Source organism: Pseudorasbora parva, chromosome 10, assembly GCF_024679245.1.
Source record: "Pseudorasbora parva isolate DD20220531a chromosome 10, ASM2467924v1, whole genome shotgun sequence".
Taxonomy (NCBI): Eukaryota; Metazoa; Chordata; class Actinopteri; order Cypriniformes; family Gobionidae; genus Pseudorasbora; species Pseudorasbora parva.
The window spans coordinates 9,013,996-9,037,770 of NC_090181.1; the positions used below are offsets into that span (position 1 = coordinate 9,013,996).

The 23,775-nt window shown below is 37.9% G+C and overlaps 1 protein-coding gene across 1 annotated transcript; it reads right to left on the minus strand.

The window, feature by feature from the left end:
* Positions 1-574: 574 nt before the first annotated feature.
* Positions 575-23,467, minus strand: znf106a (zinc finger protein 106a). The gene is made up of 21 exons (XM_067455082.1): positions 23,329-23,467; positions 20,411-20,511; positions 20,039-20,100; positions 17,495-17,689; positions 14,941-16,734; positions 14,411-14,807; positions 14,106-14,175; positions 13,857-14,011; positions 13,690-13,750; positions 12,458-13,442; positions 11,312-11,358; positions 8,725-8,867; positions 8,441-8,575; positions 7,137-7,253; positions 6,835-7,026; positions 6,216-6,278; positions 6,002-6,121; positions 5,221-5,292; positions 5,019-5,090; positions 4,779-4,925; positions 575-2,235 (listed from the first exon to the last, which is right to left on the minus strand). Exons 2-21 carry the CDS (start codon positions 20,462-20,464, stop codon positions 2,179-2,181), a joined length of 4,938 nt encoding a protein of 1,645 aa, XP_067311183.1. The 5' UTR covers positions 20,465-20,511; positions 23,329-23,467; the 3' UTR covers positions 575-2,178.
* Positions 23,468-23,775: the final 308 nt, after the last annotated feature.

The window sequence follows — 23,775 nt, forward strand, 5'->3', positions numbered from 1 at the left end:
TAGATTGAGCCAGTTATCGCCATACACCGCGGTCCCTACAGTGAAGTCGCCATTTTGTGCCGCCATGTTTCTACAGTAGCCCTAAACGGACAAAATGCTCTACAGAGCACTAGTTACTCTGATGTCTCAGACGACATTTTTGCCACCGTAGCTTCTCGATGTGCTCCGAAAGGGAGGGGTGAGTGACTGCAATTCGCAACCTCATTGCTAGATAACGCTAAAATGTACATGCTGCACCTTTAAAAGTAACAGGACATGATTTGCAGCTTATTCATTATCCCCCGGTTTAAGACTAAAATGCACGTTTGAGCTGTTTTAACTGAAAGCAACTTGCACTGACAGATCTTAAAATATGTCAGTGTCATTGTTTTGTCTCAAGATACACTCCAGTAATGTTTTTTTCTAAGGCATGTCTATAAAAGCTACTTAAACGTCCTAATTAAAAAAGGGCTAATCCTGGCTTTATCTAAGCCTCGTCTGTGAAACCAGGCCTAAAAGTGTGTAACTATAATGAAATATAACCTATGAAAACAAATTTCACCTTAGAATAAAAGAAATTGGCACAATAGCATAGTTATGCATATTTGTTTTATTCCTTTCGTTTCAATAGCATGTGTGTACAAAATGTCTATAAAGATTTTAGTAATATTTGAAATGAGCAAGTGTGAGAAACTTGGGAATACCAGGTACGAGGTTGGCTGCACTCTCTCCTCAGCAACACACAACTATAGCAAAGAGCTGAGATGCATTTCAAAAGTTATGACTGGGTGGAAAAACAAGCTGCATTTTCATTCATTTTGATATAACCCAACAAAAACAAAAACAACTAGAGTGACCATATAAAGTTTAAAACCCAACACTTCAAGGGCAGAAGTTCAGGGGAGAGTTCAATTCTGTTACAACTGACAGGAGATAAAATCTAACATCAGAACCCGTGTTAGGATATTAATAAATTATTGCAGTCTCTTACACTAAGTTTGGTTTTGGTTTGTAATAGTGCTGAGGATTACAGGAAGTGAAGTAATACGCTCCCATCTGCACAAAAACACTGTTTATCGCCCCTACAACTTTCATTCTCACAGAAAAATTAAGGTACTTTCCAGCGCGAGGACCCTCCTGTACTTTCATAAAACTACAAATCTCATCTGCACAACTGCCGCAAAATACAGTGAAGAAAAAACAAACGTCTTCGCTATTGAAAAATATGGAAAATGTCTTCTTGCACACGTCATTAAACACATCTGTGTATGTTCTCAAAGGCTTACGCACACCAACGGTCACATTTCAGTCTCTGTCAACGGCACAGCAAACGCATTTCAACTGCAATCTTGAGTCACAGCACACCTGAATCCTTTAACTTCGCTTCATTGATGAGCAACCAAAACAGAAAAAAACAAAACAAGTTCAACGGTTCAAACAACTACATTTAAAGGAACAATTAAAATAAAGAAAAAAAATCCTATGAAAATCACCAGACACATCTAAAACGTTTTGTTTTTTTTGGAAACCAGATTGAAATGTAAAAGTGTCCCGTAACGCTGTGACACCACAAAAAAACAGACCGATGCAACACAAAGAAGATGTGTCCTTCATAAAAAGCCTGCAATGTTACGACGACACTAAAGTCTCACACACTCTTAAATCACTCCACATCATAATGTCTCACACACACACAACAGTGAGCTACACGTGTTTGCTGAGGGAGCTGCCGCACCTCTTTCGCTGTACCGGTTCCCAAACGTTTCCCACTGTTTCGGTCTTATTTGGTCAGTAAATCTCAGAGCTGATGATACGGTGTAGCATCTGACACAGAAATCGATCCCTTCCAGGAGAGTATCAGCGAAATGCCACATCAGCATAAGAGATGAAAGCGTATTTCACACTTCAGATAGAAGTGAAAGATAACAGACGAATGAAAAAGACTTCGAGATACCAATCACATCCACTTAGAGAAGGGCAAATTTTCTTATTCTGGTTTGAAATAACAGTACAACTTGTTAGTCATTTTTGTTTAGAGATTAAAATCACCTATCATTTAAACTGTGGCATTGGTATCATCTAAGTGGCAGTTGTTAGTATCTGATGGGTCATATAAAAGGGCTCCTCCGGTGAGGGCTGAATGAGACATTCCCAATATGGGAAAAGAGGAGACTATGTCTGTGATAATCCATTGGCCCCTCATGGCTCCATTTTACTGTCGTCCTCAGCATGTTTCTGCATGTGACAATGCACTGCCTACAAAGACAAGAGTCACAAAGTTATCATTTTTACATACAATTATTTGCTTTATCTATTTATAACTACACACATAGTACCACTAGTATATATATATATATATAAACATTTTCCTATAGATTTGGGTTTTGCCTGTTCTGTTTGTCAGCCTGATCTGCCGGCGATTTGATTTCGCCCTGCAACTCTGTACATTAATTTCTACTGCTTCTGTTACACTTTTGAGGGAACCAATCACAGACTGGCTTATGCATCTGGCATGCTATTGGTGGGTTTAACATAATGACAGATAGAGAAATGATGGATTGATGCCGTTGATCACGCCTCTTGTGGACTGATTGGATGAAGGACTATCCAAATATGTACAATTACATGGTGATAGCCAGACAAGGTTTTGATGTGTGCCACATTTGGTTGTTTTGGTTTACAATTTTTATTACCAGGGATTTTAAGGTATTGTTGCTAGGTGACTTTGATTTAGAACCTTCAAAAAAAACCTTGTGATTTTTCTCCAAATTGACTTTACTGACTCTATCAACTTCAAACAGGTGTTCCAGTCATTTTTGTCTGATTCAAATAAATCATACATCCTTTTGAAAATGTGCTCATTGCAACTGGTCACAAATAAAACAAATTTGGTGTCCATTAGTGTCATTTTCATTATAATATCCTGCTCAAGAAACATTTCTTATCAACAGTGCTGAAAACCTGTCAATGAGTGCTGCTTGATATTTTTGTGGAAACCTATTTTTTTTCAGGATTCTATGATGAACAGAAATTAAATAAAAACACACATGAATTTTTTCACTATTTTACATTATAAATGTCTTTTCTGTCACTTTTGATCAATTTAATGCATCCTTGCTGAATAAAAGTATTCAATTAATATGAAAAAATCATGCTAACTAAAAATTTTAAATGGTAGTATATGAGAGTTGTATTCAACATGCACATTTTCCTATGACAAATTTGTAAGAATTTGAACCAAGCAAAAGTATTTCTAAAAAATTATTTCACACACTGTCCCACTTAACTTAACATGCACATAAATTAAAGAAAATGACTAATACTGATGAATTAAATAGCAGTTTTTGTTAATACAATAAAGTTAGTAAATTGGTATGAGCCACCAGAGTCATAAAAATATAGAATTGGTGGTATTTTAGGTTAAAGTTACAGAAAACTACAGTTGCTATGGTAAATACACAATACTAACACGAACAGTTAATAAAACATAGACACTGATCCTGATTAATAGAATGAACATCATGCCTGGATGCAAATCCTTCCCAGCTCACACACCACGCCCGGTTATGGAAACATTCCTATTTTTAATGTCTTTTAAAGAAGTCTCTTATGCTCATCAAGGCTGCATTTATTTAATCAAAAATACAGAGACATATTGTGAAATAATATTACAATTAAAAGAATGGCTTTCTATTTTAAAATACTTTAAGATGAAATTTATTCCTGTGATCTCAAAGCTGAATTTTCAGCATAATTACTCCAGTCTTCATCGTCACGTGATCCTTCAGAAATCATTCTGATATGATGATTTATGATCAATGTTGTTCTGCTGCTTAACATTTTTTGGAACCTGTGATCCTCAAAACAGAATTGTTTTTCTAACAATATAAATCATTACCATCACTTTTTTTTTAAATCAGTTTAACACATCCTTGCTGAATAAAAGCATTAAATTCTTCTTCTTTTTTTAAGAATTTTTTTTTTTACAGACCCCAAACCTTTGAACTGTTGTTACAAAATATATTTTTTTAAATAAATGCTGTTCTTTTTACTTTCTGTTTTTTTTTTTTACTTTTTATTAATTAAATAATCTTTCAAACATTGATTATAAATCATGTCAGAATGATATGACACTGAAGTGATGTGACACTAAGTAATGATGAATACATTTAAAGCATATTAAAATAGAAAACCATTATTTTAAATCGAAATAATACTTCACAATACTACTGTTTTTTATCAAACAAATGCAGCCTTGATGAGTAGAAGAGACATCTTTCAGAAACATTAAAAATAGTAATGTTTCCAAACTTTTTACTGGTACTGTATATATGTGAAGTGATATACAGTACACCAATTGAAGAGTGTGTGCCATGGGCACAGTATAACACATTTTAACAATTTTTAATCATAAAACTGTATATATTTAAATCATGATATTTATAACATAAAACCATGATAAATAAAATATATTTTTGTTGCAGTACAGTAATGAGAATTAGGGAAAAAATGTGGTTAACTGTCATGAAAATATGACTTTCTTGAATAACAACTGTCATTATTTTTGTAATATTTTCTAGTTGTGGCCAATTGTGATGCAGATGGAAGAATTTACGTCAGATGATACCAGAGGGTTTAAGGGAATTTTGTTGGAGGTACATGAACGCTAGCTTTAAATATTAAACACAGAAAGACGTTAACAGGTGTGGTACATACGGCAACATTTACAAACGTAACAATTTTCTTGTGTGAAAGAGAACATTAATGCCTGCATTAAGAGCGTGGGAACGCTGTCGTACCTGTTTGGAGCCGTTGCGAGTGGTAAAGTATGTGTCGCAGTTCCTCCAGCGGCATTTGAATGTTTGCTGTGCTGGGCTGGTGTGGTCGTTCAGCAGGTGCTGCTGCAGGTGCTCCATCACACCAAAGATTAGAGTACAACCGTACCACTGTAAAGAGTCATGCAGCGGACATTAACTGGCATCAGGAATCGATTTCAGTCTAACTGTGACACTTTACATGTCATGAGCTCAGTTTCTTACCCAGCAGCGGTAGTTCTGAATCAGGTTCAATCTGACAGCTTTCACACTGCCATCATAGCAGCCTGTGTAGATCTGCAACAGACAAATCAAGGACACCTCTTTAAAAAAAAAAGCTTACTTAAATTATCAATGCTTGTAATCTATATGAAAAAATGCTTGGGATCTGCTATTGGATATCAGTAGGATGTTAAGATGTGCTCACCATGCTCTTGTGGATGACCATACACATCACCATGTCTGAGTGTCCACCATATACTTGAAGTCTGTCATGAGACTGAAACCAGCAGAGATTTGGTCAATATCAAAACAGTTCAAACATCATTCCAATACAATCCAACAAGAGAGTGATTTTCACAAAACCTCTCAAGAAAAATGAATATTTCTATTTCTGTGTTGAGTCAACTAAGCACTTTTCTTTCCCCAGGGTTTCATTACTATGATGCAAAACATTCTTGTCCACACATTTATCATCATAATGTGATATATATACACAAAACTGTAAAGATTTTTTTTTTATTTGTCATGACTTTAGTAACAAAATACAGTTCAACAAGTGCCTGTGTGATTTTTGTATTTTTTATATACGATTAATAGTATTTATTAATATATTTAGCTTTTATTTTATATACAGTTTTTATTGAAGTTTCATTTGAGATTTGTAACGTCTTTAGTGCCTTTATGGGTCTTGAGAGAGGAAATGACATTGGTGTCATTGAAGGCCTTTCTGAGCCATCGGATTTCAACACTAATATCTTCATTCGTGTTCTGAAGATGAACGGAGGTCTTACGGGTGTCGAACGACATGAGGGAAAGTAATTAATGAGAGAATTTTCATTTTTGGGTGAACTAACCCTTTAACGTAAAACACCAGGGTAAATTATGTAATGAAATAAGGGTAAAATGGGCTTAATATCTGAAAATAATGTAAAAAAAAACCTTAATGTGTTAAACAGATTTGTGTTTTTTATGAACAAATCACATACCTGGAGCTCGTAAACACGGACCACTTTGTCCAGGCATGCGGTGACCATCACCTTTCCCAATATGGCCACCACGGTGACGGCATGACTATGACCCTTATAGATCCTCACCAGTTCTCCTGTCTGTAGATCCAGAGACATAGAAGTAATTTAGATATAAACACTTAATTTCTGCATCTCAATGAGAAAGGAGAAACACTATGCATGAGGTACTCACGTGTATATTATGTGCATGTACAGACTGGTCACTCGAGCCACTGAACACCAAATCGTTCACCACCTGCAGAGAAGCAATAAATAAATACTTGCGGTGTGATACACACAAAAGTAATTTTCAAAGGGATTGTTCACCTAAAAATGAAAATTCTGGCATCCTTTACTCACCCTCATGTTGTTCCAAAGCTGTATGAATTTATTTCTTCTGTTGAACACAAGAAAACATACTTTGAAGAGTATGGGTAACCAAACAGTTAATGGGCCCCTTGACTTCGATTATACTTATGGAAGTCAAAGGGGTCCATCAACTGTTTTTTATTACCCATATTCTTCAAATTTTGTTTTCTTGTGTTCAGCAGAAGAAATAAATTTATACAGGTTTGGAACAACATGAGGGTGAGTAAAGGATGACAGAATTTTCATTTTTGTGTGAACTTTCATTTTAGGGATCTTCTGGCTACTCTTTTTCATATAATTAAATGAGGACTGTGGCTGTCAAGCTCCCTTTGGCTCTCACTTTGGCATTATGCAGCTTTCAGCCCTAAAATGGCCCCGTTTACACCTGGTGTTACGATACCTTTAAGCATATTCATTAGGAAAAGTGTGATTGAGGCACAAACCTTCATGCAGAGTACAGTTTTGCTGTGGCCCTCCAGCGTACGCAGCAATAGGCCATTCTTAGCATCTCTAACGCTGATGGTGGCGTCATAGGAACCAACTAGCAGGATACGCCGAGCCCCTTCCTGAGCCGTCGCCAGGCAACTTACAGCCCTTGGGCCATGGCACTCAAACATATCCAGCTGCTTATTGTTCTACAGAAGATGAGAAAAATATTAATTCCCCCAAGATCAAGGAACAGAGGACACAAAACTTACTTTCACCCAAACTCATTCTGATTTCTGAATCATTAAACACTTCATACCCTAAGACTGAAGGTGATCACAGAGCCATTGGCCAGACCGGCATAGAGAATCTTCCAACGATTATGAAGACAGAGCACTCGATCTGGGAGAGACAGCTGTTCCGTACATTCGGTTGTCTGAGGGAAAAAAATAGAAATGTGACTAATATACAACTTAGGAATAGAAGGACTTATAAGACTTTTTATTTTTATTTTATTTTTTAAATGTATTTATTCAAGGATAGCCCCTTGAGATGATCCATCTCTTTTTCGAGGGGGTCCTGACTTAAATGACTTAAGACATTAAGGCTTATAACCCACTGATGCCCAGGCTGTTCATTATAATAACTACTTAAATGCTAATTTTAACCATTTAATATTAAAATAAATAGTACATTTTCTACTTTTATTAAAGGGGTGGTTGCATGCGATTTCACTTTTTTAACTTTAGTTAGTGTGTAATGTTGCTGCTTGAGCATAAACAGTATCTGCAAAGTTACAGCGCTAATAAAATAAATGCAAACGGAGATATTAATTAGTCTTTAAAAGTTATGGCAGTTTATTGCCTACAAAAACGGCCGGTTTGGACTACAACAAGTTTCTTCCTGGGTTGGTGACATCATAAACCCTTGCTAGTCTCCACAGATGTGACTTCTGCCCGTAATGGTAAGGGGCGTGGCGTTTCCAGACAACCTGTGCTTGGCACTTCAGCCAATAAAAATACATGAAACTACATTTGCCCATCTAACCAATCTAAGACCATAGCGTTTTTCAGAGGGATGGGCTTCATAGAAGCAGGAAGCAAACGAGCCGCTGAGGACAGTGCAGACAGCGGTGTGGAATAAAGGTCAAATAGAAGAGAAATATGGGGTTTTAAAAACAAAAAAAGTAGTAAGACATGTTATACTGCGCCCCATAAACACAACCAAGCCTAGAAAAAAAACACAGAACCACCCCTTTAACCTTTATGGGGCAGTTTTTGGTGCCTGACAGTCCATAATAGCTCATTTATGGAAGTTTGCCATTGGCGTCCCATGGATGAAATAAAGTAATTTGAGTCTGGAACCAGTAATTGGTTAAATTAATCCTTTATATATCAGTTGGTTCTTCACACAGAGCTATTGTAGTTTTGTGTTACTTTTTTGGATCTTGACAGTGTGAACTCTCTACTTTGCTGAATGGAGAAGTGCAGACTGAAAAATATCAACTTTTTTGTTCCGTGGAAAAAAATTAACTTGCAAACGGCATGCATGCGTGTAAACAATGACAAAGTTGTCATTTTTTGGTGGATTGTTTCAAAAGCAGTGTGGATCAGAGCCAAGCACCTTGAGGTTGTAACAGCGGATGGTCTGGTCACTTGATCCCGAGTACAGGCGTTGTTGCAGGCCTCCTCCACATGACACCAACAGGCAATTGACTTTACTGCTGTGACCTTCAAACACAGCCACACACTTCCGGCTCTGTAACAATTAAGAGACGTCTTACAGATACCCGCTTTAGAGCTGCATTCAAAAGATCATCCTTCATGTTTAAATGCTTTTACTGACCTACAAATTTTAGACAATTTTGCACTTTAGTGAGAAGTAAAAAAACTGTATAAGGATCTTACTATCAAGTTGAAAGCACGTATGGTGCGGTCTCCTGAGCAAGTATACAGCAGTCCGTTATGGATCTGCATTCCATTAACAGCCTCTTGATGGCCTTCAAACTCTCCTTCTGTTGGCACCTCCTCCTCCCCTGGATCTGATATATCTGATGAAAACACACATGCACGCATAAACATATCAGTTATTAAGTGAAACATTAACACTATGAAAGAGATGAGTATCTAGATCAGGAGTTGGCAACAACTGCCACTTGGAGGGGTAATCGCTGACACGTGAGAAATGTATGTACACAAGTTTTGGGAAGCCTGGTTTTGCATGCACATGAACTTTAATGACATCCCATTCTTAATCCGTAGGGTTTAATTTGTAGTTGGCCCACCCTTTGCACCTATTACAGCTTCAGCTCTTCTGGAATGCTTTCCACAAGGTTTAGGAGTGCGTTTATGGGAATTTTTTAACATTCTTCTAGAAGCGCATTTGTGAGGTCAGGCTCTAATTCATCCCAAAGGTGTTCTATTGGGTTGAGGACAGGACTCTGTGCAGACCAGTCAAGTTTCTCCACACCAAACTCGCTCATCCATGTCTTTGATTTGTGCAGTCATGTTGAAACAGGTAGGAACTATCCCCCAAACTGTTCCCACAAAGTTGGGAGCGTAAAATTTTCCAAAATGTCTTGATATGCTGACGCATTAAGAATTCCTTTTATTGGAACTAAGGGGCGTAGCCCAACCCCTGAAAAACAACCCAACACTATAATCCCCCTTCCATCAAACTTTACACATGGCACAATGCAGTCAGGCAAGTACAGTTCTCCTGGCAACCGTCAAATCCTGATAATAAAGTATCTACAGCCTGCATACAGGTCTACATTTGGAGATAATCATTCCTCATAGTAACACAAGCCTGTTTTATTAAGGCATGAGTTATAAATAGCCTACTATTAAAGTGTGAGAATTAAACTGCGCAAGTCATTGAAAGCGTGCAACTCTGATAAAACATTAGCGCACCACTGCACGCCAGTTACTGACTGACAGCTTACACCTTGTTCCGCTGTACATAGCCAATGCTATACATTTCAGAGTTATTCAACCAAGTATATTGAGTCCTATTAAACATTCCACACACATCAAAATGACTGTGATGCATTTGGAAACTCTGTTCATGCGTACTGGTCACTTCATGCGTTTTCTCTAAACGGATAGGTATCTTAAGAAAAAGAGGGCCTTTTTAGCATTCCAGATGAAACTGGACAAAATACATCTGGTTGATGATGTCACAAATTAAAATTGTAGTCATACAAAAAAACTAAACATGCAAGAGTGCGTTTTAACGGCTCTCTGTAGCCAGATATGACAGTCCTACCGCCACACACATCTTGAAATAGGCTGATGATGGATTAAATGAAGGTTGAAGAGATTAAAAACGTATATCTTGCTTTATTTGACATGAATGCCTTTAAATTTGCATATAGCGCAGGAATTGATCATTCGATTTATATTCCTTTTGCTGTGACACATTTATGTTGCCAAGAATAAATGGAGCAGATAGCTATTCGGTAAGTAAAAATGCATGAATGACCAGGTATAAATAAGCCCATTGGAAATCTGTTATTGAAAGTCCAATTTAAACCTGAAAACAAACAAACTAAAGGATTTTGATAAACGTAAGGTTGCCGATCACTGACCTAGATAATGCATGTGCTGTTATTAAACGACGTAACAAACAGAACACAACACAAACGTGTGGGTAAAGTTTACTTTACTTTGAGCAAATATGTTGTGATCTTTCGAACAGCGGGACAAAAGTCTTGCTCGAAAGTAATTTTTAAAACACTCCCTGGACCACAATCAAAACAAATCAGGCAGTGCAGTGCGCATTAGTATATATTAATTTCAATAAAGGATTTTATCCTTTTATTTTTGTCTTCCTGCTCGCAAATTCCACCATGTAAATAGTGAATCCACCATTTTGCATGTGCAAATGGCTTTTAAAGGAATGGGACATAAGACGGACTGCTTTATTAGACTTTACACCCAAATTATGCCCATAATTCATTAAGAAATAAGGTTCAAACCTTCTATCCATTTTGAAACAAAAAACATTTTTATTTTTAACCTTTTTAAACTAACCGTTGGGAAACTGAGATAATATAAAAGTGCCAGTAGGTCTATGTTTAATTTCAGTCATTTAACGGAGTTCCCAAGAAACCAGCAAAAGTGCTCTCACTCTGTAAATGAGCTGACACAATTCTCAGAGTTGTAATACCGGCAATCATTCTCAGAGGCACAGGATAAGTATAAAACTAACAGGCACTAAGAATACCTTGCCCTTAAAAAGTAATTTAGGGACTGATGAACTATTTTTGTATGCTGATCGTGTGAGTATTCTAATTTGGGTCGTTCTGCTACAACTGCAACGAGCAAGGAACTAGACAAAATTAAATGTACTGACTGCTGTAAAAAAAAAATGGTTTTAAATAAAAGAAATAACTAGTAAGTAACTGGCACATAATATGCTGTTAAGGAAGCAGTTAAATGGTATGAATGATACATTACAGCTTCCATGAATGTTTTTAAACATGTCACATACCTGAATGTAACTTGGACTTCAACAATGTTGTGGCTGATTTGATTTCACTGTAAAAAAGAAAAGAAAGTCAAAAAAATTCAATACTGCAATACTGAGAAACATCATTGGAAGCAGACAAGAAGAGGCCATGCAGTGAAAATGATTTTAAATCTGTGTACTCTTGCCTATCACACACTGCTATCTTCTATCATGTTCAAAGCCCATTCGTATGTTTGTCGAATTACATATTTTGGAATGGTTACTAACCTCAGGGATCTTAGAGATTAAAAACACATCCAGTCGATTTTCTAAAATCTCAGTTTTTGAACAAAGGGAACTAGAATAATATAATATTAAGAAGTTTTAATTCAACTATTAATACATTGAATATTAATATACAGTAGTGACATAATTTATGCGCATTCACAATGCATATGCTACCTACACTGCGGACAATTACAGTTTGGTTATTTTCTCAAGCATTTATTTAGAAGTCAAATTTCAAAATACCTCTTTTTACTAGTGAAGTACGATTCTTGAAGGAAGTTCAGACACTCCATAATTTAATATAAAAAAATGTATAAAAACCTTAATTTCTTTTCAGCTAAAGAAAGACATGAACATTTTGGATGATATGGGGGTGAGGTAATGATCAGGAAATGTTAAGGTAATCAGCTAACCTAGTGTCTTATATATATATATATATATATATATATATATATATATATATATATCAATCTGTATAGTCGATGGACATCGGTTATGCTCAGTCATGCTCATGTTTGCTTACTGCTTTAAATGCATCTTGAGTTAAATGAAGCACATACAAAAGACCTGAACCAGAAGCAGGGGCGTGGGACTGGGGGGATAAAGGGTACTGAGTAACCAGGGCCCAAGGCAGGGAAGTCCGTTTTCTATACATACACATACATGGTACGGGGGCCCAGCAAGATGGTTTGTACCCAGGGCCCAAAATTTGGTGCTACGCCCCTGACCAGAAGTGATGCGACTTGTTTTAGAGAATACGGAAATTTGTTGCACATAACTCGATTAAACACACCTGAACCCGCTAATCAAGACATTACCCTTCCAGGAGAAGGATGGGATACCCATGATATAAGAGATTAAGAATGTTTAGAAAATCACAGTCCAAAACATGAGACTTACCTTTTACAAGCCTTGACTGTACTGCTAGCATCAATTTCACTAGTGGAGGTGACCTCATTGCAGGCAAGATTATGAGGGTCTGTGACGGCACGGTCTGTTAAGTATGCAGTGCCTGACTCCTTGGAAGACTCCTTGGCCTTCTTTTCAGGCATCTCATCTGGGTCTGAAGAATCCAGATTTACAAAATCAGTGGGCACAGGTGGGGGAAGCTCCATCATTTCCAGGTCAGATGAATCAGAGTGAGCTTCCTTCATTGGTGGTGTTGCTAGCTTGGCTCCCAGTGGTTGTGAATTTGAAGCTCCGGTCACCACCATCTCTTCATTTTCCTTTTTCTCCTCTGGTGTGGCGGGTGAGGCGTAGATTCCACCGCTGGATCGCCGATGAGGTCGGTACTTGCGGGCAGGTCGAGGAGCGGGCGGCTCTGCATCAAGCTCTGATTCGCTGATTTCAGGCTGCTCATTCCCTTTTGCCTTCTTAAGACACTTTTTCTTCTTCAGCTTTCGAACACGCTTAACTGGATCAGTTTCTAGGTGGTTTGAGGGAGAAAGCGGCTTGAGAAAGAGTTGGGAAGAAGGGTTGGCTAACACCTCTGGAGAATTTTGACAAATTTCTTTGTTGGGTGACGGCTCTATTTTATGATCTGAGGAACCTGCCATTAATGCCATGCTTGTGGTTTCTTGTGAAGACTCCATCCTACTGTCGGACTTGAAGGAAGTATCTGTTTGACAAGCTGCAAACACTGTTTGGACAGGTGTGGTATTTTGAGATCCTGGCAGGGGGCATTTGATAAGGTTAGGCTCAGGAATGGGGTTACATGTAGCGATAGGCTCCTGTTTAATGTTAACAGGCAGTGAGAAGGTTGAAGAGGATGCCTGGGCAGCTGTGGTTGGGAGAACAGCGCTGGCGGGGATCTGAGTAACCTGGGTTGACGAAGAGGTTGAGGTCTTCTCAATGTTCTTCTCTCTTTCTTTTGACTCAAATTCACCTGAAAAGGAGTTAAGAACGCTTGATCTCTATTTTATTTTATCATAAATAACAAAGAAGTTACTGATACTGTCATACTACTTACATAGCTGATACATATTGGAAACTGGCAAACAACCACCATTACAGGCCTTTTGTACAGTATGATATCCATTAAAGTTTATAGGTATTATAATTGTCCTGATAACTTTTATTTTAGATTTGCTTTGATTTATGATTACATGACTCCTGCTTTCGGATTTTTGTACCTTGCATTCCTTGAAGAATTTCAATCCGCTTGGTCCTCAAAGAGTTCATCTCACTGATTACCTGTTAAATATACAATTGTTATCAAAATATTGTAAAATCAAGTGATAGCCCAGTGAGAGCTGAAAAATACATTTTTGTCAATGGTATATAGTAAAAAAGTTCTTACCTGTTGCTTCACCATAAGCAGACGCTGTACTTCCAAATAGGCAGCTTGCAAGGCAGCACGTGCCTGAATAAGACTGTTATCCACTGCCTGAAGTGAGCCATTAAGCTCTTCCTCACGTAGAGATACAGCAAGCAACTGATCCACTTGAGAGCGCTCTGCAAAACGCAATACATACCCATATTATTATAGCCAACTTAATTGCCTGTTGAGAGAAAGTTAATTTCAATTCAGAAAGGTTAGTTTCCTTACCTTTCTTAGACTTAATTTTTTGCCTCTTGTTTTTCCTATCTTCAGTTGGAATCTCTGGAGACACAACATCCTATTGGAAAGATCCGATAGCAATTATACAATGGCAAGATATAGATTTCATTTGGGTTATTCTTGTATTACTGTCTATGTGGGAATTTTTTTAATCCAACAGGCTCCATTTCAATTAGGATGTTGTGTTGGAAGGCAGCTATGTAATATGGTAAACATCAGTGGTGCTCAATAGATTTGGACCAGAGCTACTGTGTTTCTGAGTATGCCAAGAATACACAAAGTATACAGCTTACCCCAGGAGCTCTGCGTTTCTTCCCAGCTCCTTGTGTGTCAATCAATTCAATCTCTGATGTACAACCACTGTCTCCTTCAACATCCTCTGGGCCTTTAGAAGGCCCTTTCAAACCTTGAATCTCCAGAAGATCTTTGGACTGCAGCTCTTCTCTCCTTGGTTGCTGTGAGAGGCCACAAACAGGAGAGTCTTTCAGAGGGTCTACTTCTTTGAGAAGGGAGCTGGTACCAGCAGGGCCATCTTTGACCACATTGCTTTCAGACAAGCTACGCTTGCGGGAAGGAACTTGACTAAGGTCAAACAGAGAGTCCCAATGAAAGCCCTCAGAAAGAGGCACATCATTTTCATCCATTTGGTTCGGACCCTCAGGTTCACAGGGCACCATTTCTATTCCAAATCTGAAAAGATGCAGGATGAATATGGAATTAGGGCTTAAAGGAAGTAACAATACATGAAGGACTACATGAAGCACTCCTGAAATGGTTGTAGAAAAATAAGTAAACCAAAAATGAAGAAATACTCATACAGTACCTTGGTAAGCCCTTGCCTTGCTTCTTCCGGTTGACTTCTTGGTAGACTTGGTCCCAGTTGACATTTCGCCTGGAGCCAGAGGAGCTAATGAGCTGCCGCAAAGTGGGTTTAAGTCCAGAGTCCTTCTCAGGCTCATTCTTTCGTGTGCCACTCACATTCCTAATACGCCTGGCAATATTCAAGTTGGGTTCATGGGAAGGTGCTTTGCCTTTAGGGCCCATATGGCGGTTCAGATCCCTTTGGAGACAAGCAGGCAAGGCAAGCTTACTTAAAGAGGGCACGGAGCCACCTGCTGTATGTTGGGATGGGCTGCTGTGGGACCCCTCACCAACTAAGCATAAATCTTCATCTAGTGTGTCCATGACTTGATCTTGTATTGGTAGGTGAGCATTTTCTTCCATTTCACCACACTCCTCCTCATCTTCGTGGTCCATAGTGGAGGTACTAACATGCAAGGACTGCAGAGATGGCCTAGTGTCATTGCGCACATTGCCAATCTGTACCGAGTTCTCTGTGCTGGTTAAAAGCTCTTGGTCATTGCCAATACGTTTTACAAAATCTAGCCTTTCTTGACTATTGCTCTTGCTAAGGTTTTTTGTATTCTCGTATAATTTTTTATTCTTGTTTAGTTCTAAACTCTCAACTTGCTTAATAATCTGAGGCACATTCTTTGATCCTTTGAGGCAGTTCTCTGGGCCAGATACATCAACAGAGTTATTTCTATTAAGCAATGTCTCTTTAGCTTTTCGCAGCATCTCTGCCAGCAGACTGTCTTGCTCTGCATTGGAAGTGGTATGTTGTGGGAATTCAGAACTGAAATTGGAATGCTTAGAACCTTTAGTGCTGACAGAGTCTTGACTTCCTTCTTGTCTGAGATTCATCTTTGAGCCATCTTTAGCAAGCTTGCTGGCCATCTCTGTTCTTGTAGAGGTGGAGGTGGAAGGGTGGGCGAAACCATCCATGTTATTACTGCCAATGTTCTTGAAGGAACTCTTCTGCTCCCTGCAATCACTTTGTTCACTGTAAGGTTCTTTGGGATTATGCTGCCAATGTTTTCGGTCTGCCTTGGATTTCCTCACCATGTCCTCATGACTGTCCTCATTTAAACTTTGTGCCTTAATATTTTCAGGAGATTCCACATTTGACTTGTCTAAAGTTGATGAAAGATCCCCAAGTTTGGCTGGTGGATAAGGTGCCCATCGATGTGCTTTCTCTGACTTCTGACCCTTACCTTTGTTGGAATCGTGATCACCACCAGACTCGTCTACACTCTGTTCGCCTTTTGTCTGATTCTCAGAGGAGTTTGATGGTTTTTGATGCTCTCTTGCAGGTGATTTAAAGCGCCTAGGTGGTGGCATATATTGTCCCTGCCAAGGGACATTAAACTGACTGTTGTTCCAAGGAAATTGCTTTCTCAGCTGTGGAGGGCAGACTCCATAGCCACCTTGTCTACCACCCCAGAAGTTTCCTTGGTTGTGCAAACTTCCTCCCTGACGACCACGAGAGCCCCAATTCTGCAAGTCAGGTGGTCCTTCAGCATGCCATGTGGCACACCTAACCTGTCGGTTAGGGTTAAACCATTTGCTGCGGTCAGGGGATGAAAATCTTAAATTCTGCCAGTTAGAGCCTCTGCCCCTTTTGGGCATCTGAGGAAAGTTAGGAAAGGGCCGGTCCCAAGGCCCACACTGCTGGTACATCAAAGGCCTTGCCCCCTGCCACTGAGTCCGAAGCTCCTGCCACCTCCTTGAGTTGTCCCTCTCTTCTTTAGTCTGCTTTGCAGAAGCCTCTTCTTTCCTAATAAAGTTTAATACAGAATGGTCACAAAATGATTTAACTGAAAACATCATATTGACACACCACAATGAGGATAGGTGAACAGCATGGTGAGTTTAAACAACAATGCATATCAATTCAAATATGGGAACAAAATACAAACGGCATGGAAGAAATATCTGTGATTTTCACTGCATTAATATCAAACTTATATTATTGGATCAAACCTATATTGTATTAATACTATCATAATAAGGATTCTTATTGATTTAATAAGGAATTACTGCCATTTGTTTGTTTATTTATTATTTCTATCTTGATTTGCAGTGATCTAGACTTGATTTTCTTTTTCAAAGCAAAGGATTTCTGTCAATTATGAATGTCTAATACCTTCACTTAAACAGCATGGTGAATAAAAATAGTTGATGAGGTCAGACTATTTAAAGACATACTGCCCATACTGTTTAAGGGTTGAGCTGGAAAGGCATGGTGTGGTATGCATCCAATAATGTGAGAGTGCAAGTATTGCAGGCAGGGGTGTTTAAGCCTCACATGACACCAGACTCCAGTGTCAGAACTGTTTGCAGAATAGTTTAATATAGAACTGCCGGTGTTGTGGTTACAAACAGACAATTAAAACACCAAGGAAATACACTTCAATAACACACATTTAAACTTAAAAGTACACTACCATCTAATAGATACAGATGACTAGTAGATCTGCAACCAACATCACTTCCATACAATTCAAGGCTTTAAGCAGTGCCATAGCAAGACTCACCTGAAAATTTCCTTGCGTTTCTCGATGAGCTGCACAATGTCTTTGTCAAAGTAGTCTTCATCTTGGTCTTCGTTTGAGGGCCGGTACTTCTGATCCTCAATGCGCTGTTTATGTGAAGCGCTAGAGATGTGACTGGCATAGTCAGTCAGACTCACCTCGGTTACGCCGCAGATCCGGCACTCGTGTCCACAGTCCCTGGGGACAGAGGGGCACAAAGGCTGCTCAATATTTCCCACAGGCATGGTTGCTGCTTTTAAAAGTGGCTGTCTAATCAGTTAGGATCCTTTTAAGAGATCAGGAGGCAAACTGACTTGTCAAACAAAATAAAATCCAACTAGTTACTAAAAAAAGAACAAAAAAAATGCAATCTTCCTGATCTTGTGGTACATCTTCAGGGGATTCAGAGCTAGTTTAGAGAGAACAGGCAAGAACAGAAGGCAGTAGGAGACATTGAGCTCAGAGGGGTGACCACCCACCCAGCAGCTGCTGAGCCTAGCACGCTGTCATGATGGAGTCTGCAGTGCTCTGAGACGAGGGTTGGGAGAGCAGATAGATTTTGGTGTGTGAAATCGTATCCCCCCTCACTCTCTGGCTCCACCTTCCACTGCTTTTTAAGGCTGTAGCAAGGGCAGGACTCTTCAGAAAGCTGTAATGCGAGCTGCTTACAGTTGCCGGCTTGAGAACCCCTCCCTGCCTAGTTTCTCTCTTTAACTGCCAAACTCGTGAGCGGATAGATGCCTGCTGTTGGCAGTTGGTCTATATATTGAAAAATGGTGTCATGGCAGCTTGCCATTTTCCAGTCAGCAGCCTTTGTAATGTAAAAGTTTTCTGTATAACTTGAGAATGAGAACTATGATTATGGCTAGAATTATATGGATTTATGTTTCTGCCGTTCATTTAAATTTGTTAAAACTAATTATTGTTTGCTGCTCTTAATTATTTAAAGCTTAATTACTTAATTAAAACAAGTTACACTAATCTTATAAACATCATAATAACCAAAATGCAATCAGCTAAAATAGTTTACATTTCTAAAGGTCATGGTTTGTATGCTTTTCGCCTCGGATTTCAATACTCTCCCCATTTAAGAATGTAATTCTCACTTTTCACATTCCAAAGACCTTCATAATTGTCACATGAGGCCGTTGTCATTTGTCGGTCTTACCAGTTGTTCCCAACGTCCCTATATATATTTACCCCCGGGTTATAAGCTGAGGCAGCTGCCATCTATGACCAAAAGAGACACGTGCCTTACAATACACATGCTTTGACCATAACTATAATCAGGGTTTACACACCTTTTCATCAAAGAACTTTTCTTAATATTTTCCATGACTTTAAAAGCCGTTTGTGATTGCTGCATGAGCATTTAAAATATATCACATTTTTAAATAGCAGATTAAACAATTATGCATTATTATTAGTTTACAAATGTCTCAATTGAGGATAAAACAGCCTGAGACTGAAATGTGTCTTAGTTCTATGAACTGTAGTGTTGATAGTGTAGAGAAGGGTTTCCTAAATAGAGGTTCATGAAGAAATTGCATTTGATGAAGTAAGGAATAACTAATGTCGGCCATTTAATTATATTTCAATAATAAAAAGTCTCGGAGTAAAGATTAAGCGTGAGAGATTAAGAGTAATGTTTGATTTACTTAAATCTGTGCATCTCTCAGGTGTTCAGCAGCAGCATCTCTACTAATAGCGAAACTAAGTTTATCTGCTCCAAGAACAGCATTTTTTACCTCGCTAGTGAGAACTGTAATGAAGCTTTTAATATGTTGAACTATTTTACTGATAAAATCATCAGAGCAGCAATGACAACACGTTTCTGTGCAAGTATGTTTCCATACTGTTTGTGTACACGTTTGAGTGGGAAAGCGGTAGAGGTCTGCAGCTCTGCAAAGGCTTTAAACTGAAGCCCGAACCTGGCCCGTACTCAAAATCATTTAACCTGACCATAACATTTACATGTTAAGCCCGAACCCAAAGTCCGTTTCTCGAAGCAAATAACGCTTACCGTTTTTGCAATATGTTTGTGGCGGAGGGGGCATAGTTTAACAAGGTCTGCACAAAGAGAGAGAGTCAGGAGAGCAGCAGTAAGCAAGTAGCCTAGGTCAAGTGCAAATGATAAACACCTTTGTCTGATTGCAATAATTGGCACGGAGAGACGGGATAAGGTTGTTTAGCTAGATAAGACCATATTCCTCGGCTGGGATGCTGCAGAGCCTCTGAAGCCCTTTGAAACTGCACTGATTTGGACCTTTAACTGTTGGTTGGAATTTAAATGCATTATATGGAGAAAAATCCTGGAATGTTTTCCACAAAAAACTAAATTTCTTTTCGACTGAAGAAAGACAGAAATGAACATCCTTGATTAGATGGGGGTGAGTAAATTATCAGGAAATTTTCATTTTGAAGTGAACTAATCCTTCTCCTTGATGCCCCCTGATGCAAGTCAAAAGGGTCTGGTTGAAAAAATTCCAAGATACTATTTATTTAATGTTTAAATATTTAACATTTGTGTGTAACATGGTGTCTTACCGGCCTTTGAGATTCTCCAGCTCCCTGTGGTGCAGCATACTCCTCATGTGCTCTTCCATCTCCTAAAAACCGAAGACACCACAGAAATATAGCATAATGATATTGAAAAATATTTCATTAAATACAGGCATAAATTTGGTGAAACAAATCAAGGATTCTGTTTCAGGTTACCCAGATTGTAACTAGCAATTTATTCTTACAATTATTATTAATCTTGCAAAGGTTTTAAACCTCACAACACAAAGTCCATGTGTATAGGTGCCTCCATGAGTGTGTAAATTACAGTTTGTAACAGAACTGTTAAAGACTTTTTCAAATTGTCACATTCGATCAGAACTGGGAGAAGGTGTGCCCTTAAAAGGCCATGTTTACCTGTTTGGAGCTGTAGACAGTTTCACAAAGAATGCATTTCTGTTCTTTAACCATGTTGAAAGATGTTATTGTATCTTAGGCCACCACAAATAAAGAAGGCTCTGCATATAGAAACAGATAAAACAGTAATAATGAGTGCAAAATCATGAAAATCACTTGCTAAGAATGATTGTGCATAATTACAAGTAATCCTACCCTAACTCTAATGTAGTTAATTACTACTGCTAAGTACTTATTTGTGTAAATACACTGTAAAAATATCACCTTAAAATAAAGTAACTATTGGCGTTTATGGTCCATAAAATATTGGATATAACAAAATAAAAACATTTATTGAAATAAAGTCAAACAACAAAATAATAAATATGATGTTTATTTTCCTTATGCGTCCATCCGTCCAGAAAGACAGCAATGAATAAGGTTGGACAAACTCCATAAGGAAGGAAAGAGAGTCAGTGTCTCTGTCTCCATGCAGGTGCCAGAAGACACAAACCAGCAGGGACAGCAGTCAGGTCAGGAGGCTATATACAGTATGCTGAGAGTGCAGCACACAAGCCAACCACAACACCACTGCAGGGTCACGTCTGGACATGTTCAATTCGTAAACAGCATTTGGAACAACCACGCACTGACACATTGAACGCTTTTGTGTTTAAAATTGTGATACACGTGGTAGTGGAACGAAATGCACAAGGTATAGAAACACATTTTTAAGTTTAACTTTGTCATGTTATATGCTAGACGCAACAGTCAAACACATCCATTTAGCAAATCTTTACATTAAAAAAACGTTCAGTGTTCTGTGGAGAGTCTACTACACTGACTGGATACATCAAAGCAAGCGCTCCATTTGTCCTGTTGTCATACATAGTGCAAGCAACTTCAGAAATGCGCGGCCTGTCCTCTGTAGTTAGCCAGTCCTGAAGTGCTCGATGTGGACCATTAGTCATTAATATTTTAAAATTTCACATTAATTTATGTAAAGATGTTATATTAACAATGTGTATTGAGGTGAAGTGCCATTCAAATAAAATTGACATGACTTAAATAAAATAAACACATTTCACCCAAGAATCTCACCCTTAAGTTGTTCATGACCTGTGAGTTTGTTTCTTCTGTTGAACACAAAAGAAGATATTTTGAAGAATGTTGGTAAACAGACAGTTGAGGGTAGCCATTGTCTTCTATGGTATTTTCCTACTCTAGAAGTCAATGGATGCCGTCGACCGTCAACCAACATTCTTCAAAATATCTTCTTTTATGTTTAGCAGAAGAAAGAATCTCATACCAGTTTGGATTTTTTTGTGTGTGTGTGACTTTTGGGTTACTTTACACTTGCTTTACATGGACTCACAAGAGATGGATTCTTTTTCTAAAGAATCTGTGTTCATCTGAAGAAAGAAAGGCATATGCATCTGGCATGGCATGAGGGTTAGTAAATGATGAGAAAATATTAATTTCTGGGTGAAGTATTCTTTTAAGATTTTTTTTCTTCTAAGGCCTCTAAATCAAAATTTTGCTCTATTTTGCTCTCTAGTTTTTAAAAAACTACTACATGCCTTTTATCATCTGATTGATAGAGTTTATATTTTTGGCAAGACATTTTTTTTTTAATCATCATTCTAAAAATGTCCCACTTCAGTTAAATATGTGCTGTGAAATATTTAATGATTTTCATTAAGAAAACGTAAGAATAATATTCAAGATGTTAGTAATATTTCAAGATGATATTTTATTTTTTTAAATGTATACATCCAAATGAGATACATCAGGCTTTTGAGGACGTTTATGTACATCTCCCAACCATTTGTGAAATGAATTGATCTGTTTGCCCTGACAATAAAAACTAGAGCTTTAAGCATAAAACTAAGCATTTAAATATAATCTTATGACTGTATATTGTTGGGAAACATAGAGTGAAAACTGATATTTATATGCCTTTTATGCAAGTAGTCAGCTAACTGCTTAAGATCTCATTGGTTCACATAAGCTACCAGAATTTCATATTCCTTTTAGCCTTTATAAATACCAGAAACTTGCATATTTTTGCTCAGTTTGAGCCTTTGAATAAAATGTTTTCTTTAGTCTCCCCATATCCTCACTACATCATATGAGCTAAAAGCATGGTGCATCAAATATGACACTCAATAAAACATAAAAATAAAACATGAAAACTTTTTTTGTCTAAAGATGCAAGTGAAAAAAGTGCACTTCCTTTCAAAGCATGCCAGGTCACAGTCATGCATATAAACCTATCACATGTAACGTGATAGGTTTATATTCATGACTGTGACCTGGCATGCTTTGAAAGGAAGTGCACTTTTTGCCTCAGAAAATGTCATGAAATTAGGCCGCAGTCCAGACAGAGAAAATATTAAAGTGCCAAAACATCAGTGCTGTGAGTGGCACAATCTAAAAGAGCTGTTTTCCATTCGTGCCACTGATAACAAAGCTTTAAATAGCTCTGAAGCACAGTGAGACTCTTCCAAGTAACTAGAGCCCTGCCATCCTCTCATTTAAAACAGCTCGATAATGTAATAACGGGGTAGAACATAAAAAAGACTGGAGGTTATTAACCAGGTTTGAGTTACTGTAATCTGTCATTAGAGAAACCAGGAACACTATGTAACTCATTCATACAGAGAACAGTTTGTTTTGCAAAATAGCTCGTTGGTAAATGCAAGGTATAATGATGCTAACATCACTGGACACAATAATAATTTGAAATGGCAGAATATTTAACTGCTGAAGGACGTAAAAAACAAAAACAAAAATGTGCACAAAAAGTTAAACGTGCAGGGGTTTATCATGTGCAGATGTTTAGCATTCAAGCTAACACACTGCATGGATTAACGTTAAACATTAGATCACGTAAAAAAGCAAAACGTTGATAAAGACAAAGCCAATGTCACCTATACCTCTTAATTCACTCGGAGAACGCATTTCTTCAGATTTCCATAAAAACACACCATTTCTATTCATATTCCACACTTCTTAGCAACGTTATGGGCGCCTTGTTACTGTGAAAATGGAAACAACCGATCACTTTCAAAATGGCCGGCAAAGTTTTAACGTAAAAGTCACTGTAACGGATTCTGGTAACCATGTAAAATATAAAGCAGTTAATACATATGTAAATAAAATAAAATAAATATTCTTTCTTATGGAATTATTTATCCATGCCATTACATATTTATCGCTTATTGTGTAAAACAGTCAAAGCCATAATTTTTAAATCCCTCATAAATCATTAACATTCTTAAATCATCATTTTTTTTTTAAGTATATATATGTATATGTCTGTAGTACTTGAGTTTGATACATTTTCACACATATCTCAAAATATACTAGATACAATTTTGTAA

What these genes read in the sequence shown, in the direction of transcription:
- znf106a (XM_067455082.1), bottom strand. Translation starts at nt 20,464, where the DNA reads ATGGTTAAAGAACAGAAATGCATTCTTTGTGAAACTGTCTACAGCTCC. An exon ending in GAAGTCCAAGTTACATTCAG is followed by an intron (nt 8,868 to 11,311) that starts GTATGTGACATG and finishes TGTTTTCATCAG; the next exon opens with ATATATCAGATCCAGGGGAG. An exon ending in TCCGTGTTTACGAGCTCCAG is followed by an intron (nt 5,293 to 6,001) that starts GTATGTGATTTG and finishes TGCTGGTTTCAG; the next exon opens with TCTCATGACAGACTTCAAGT.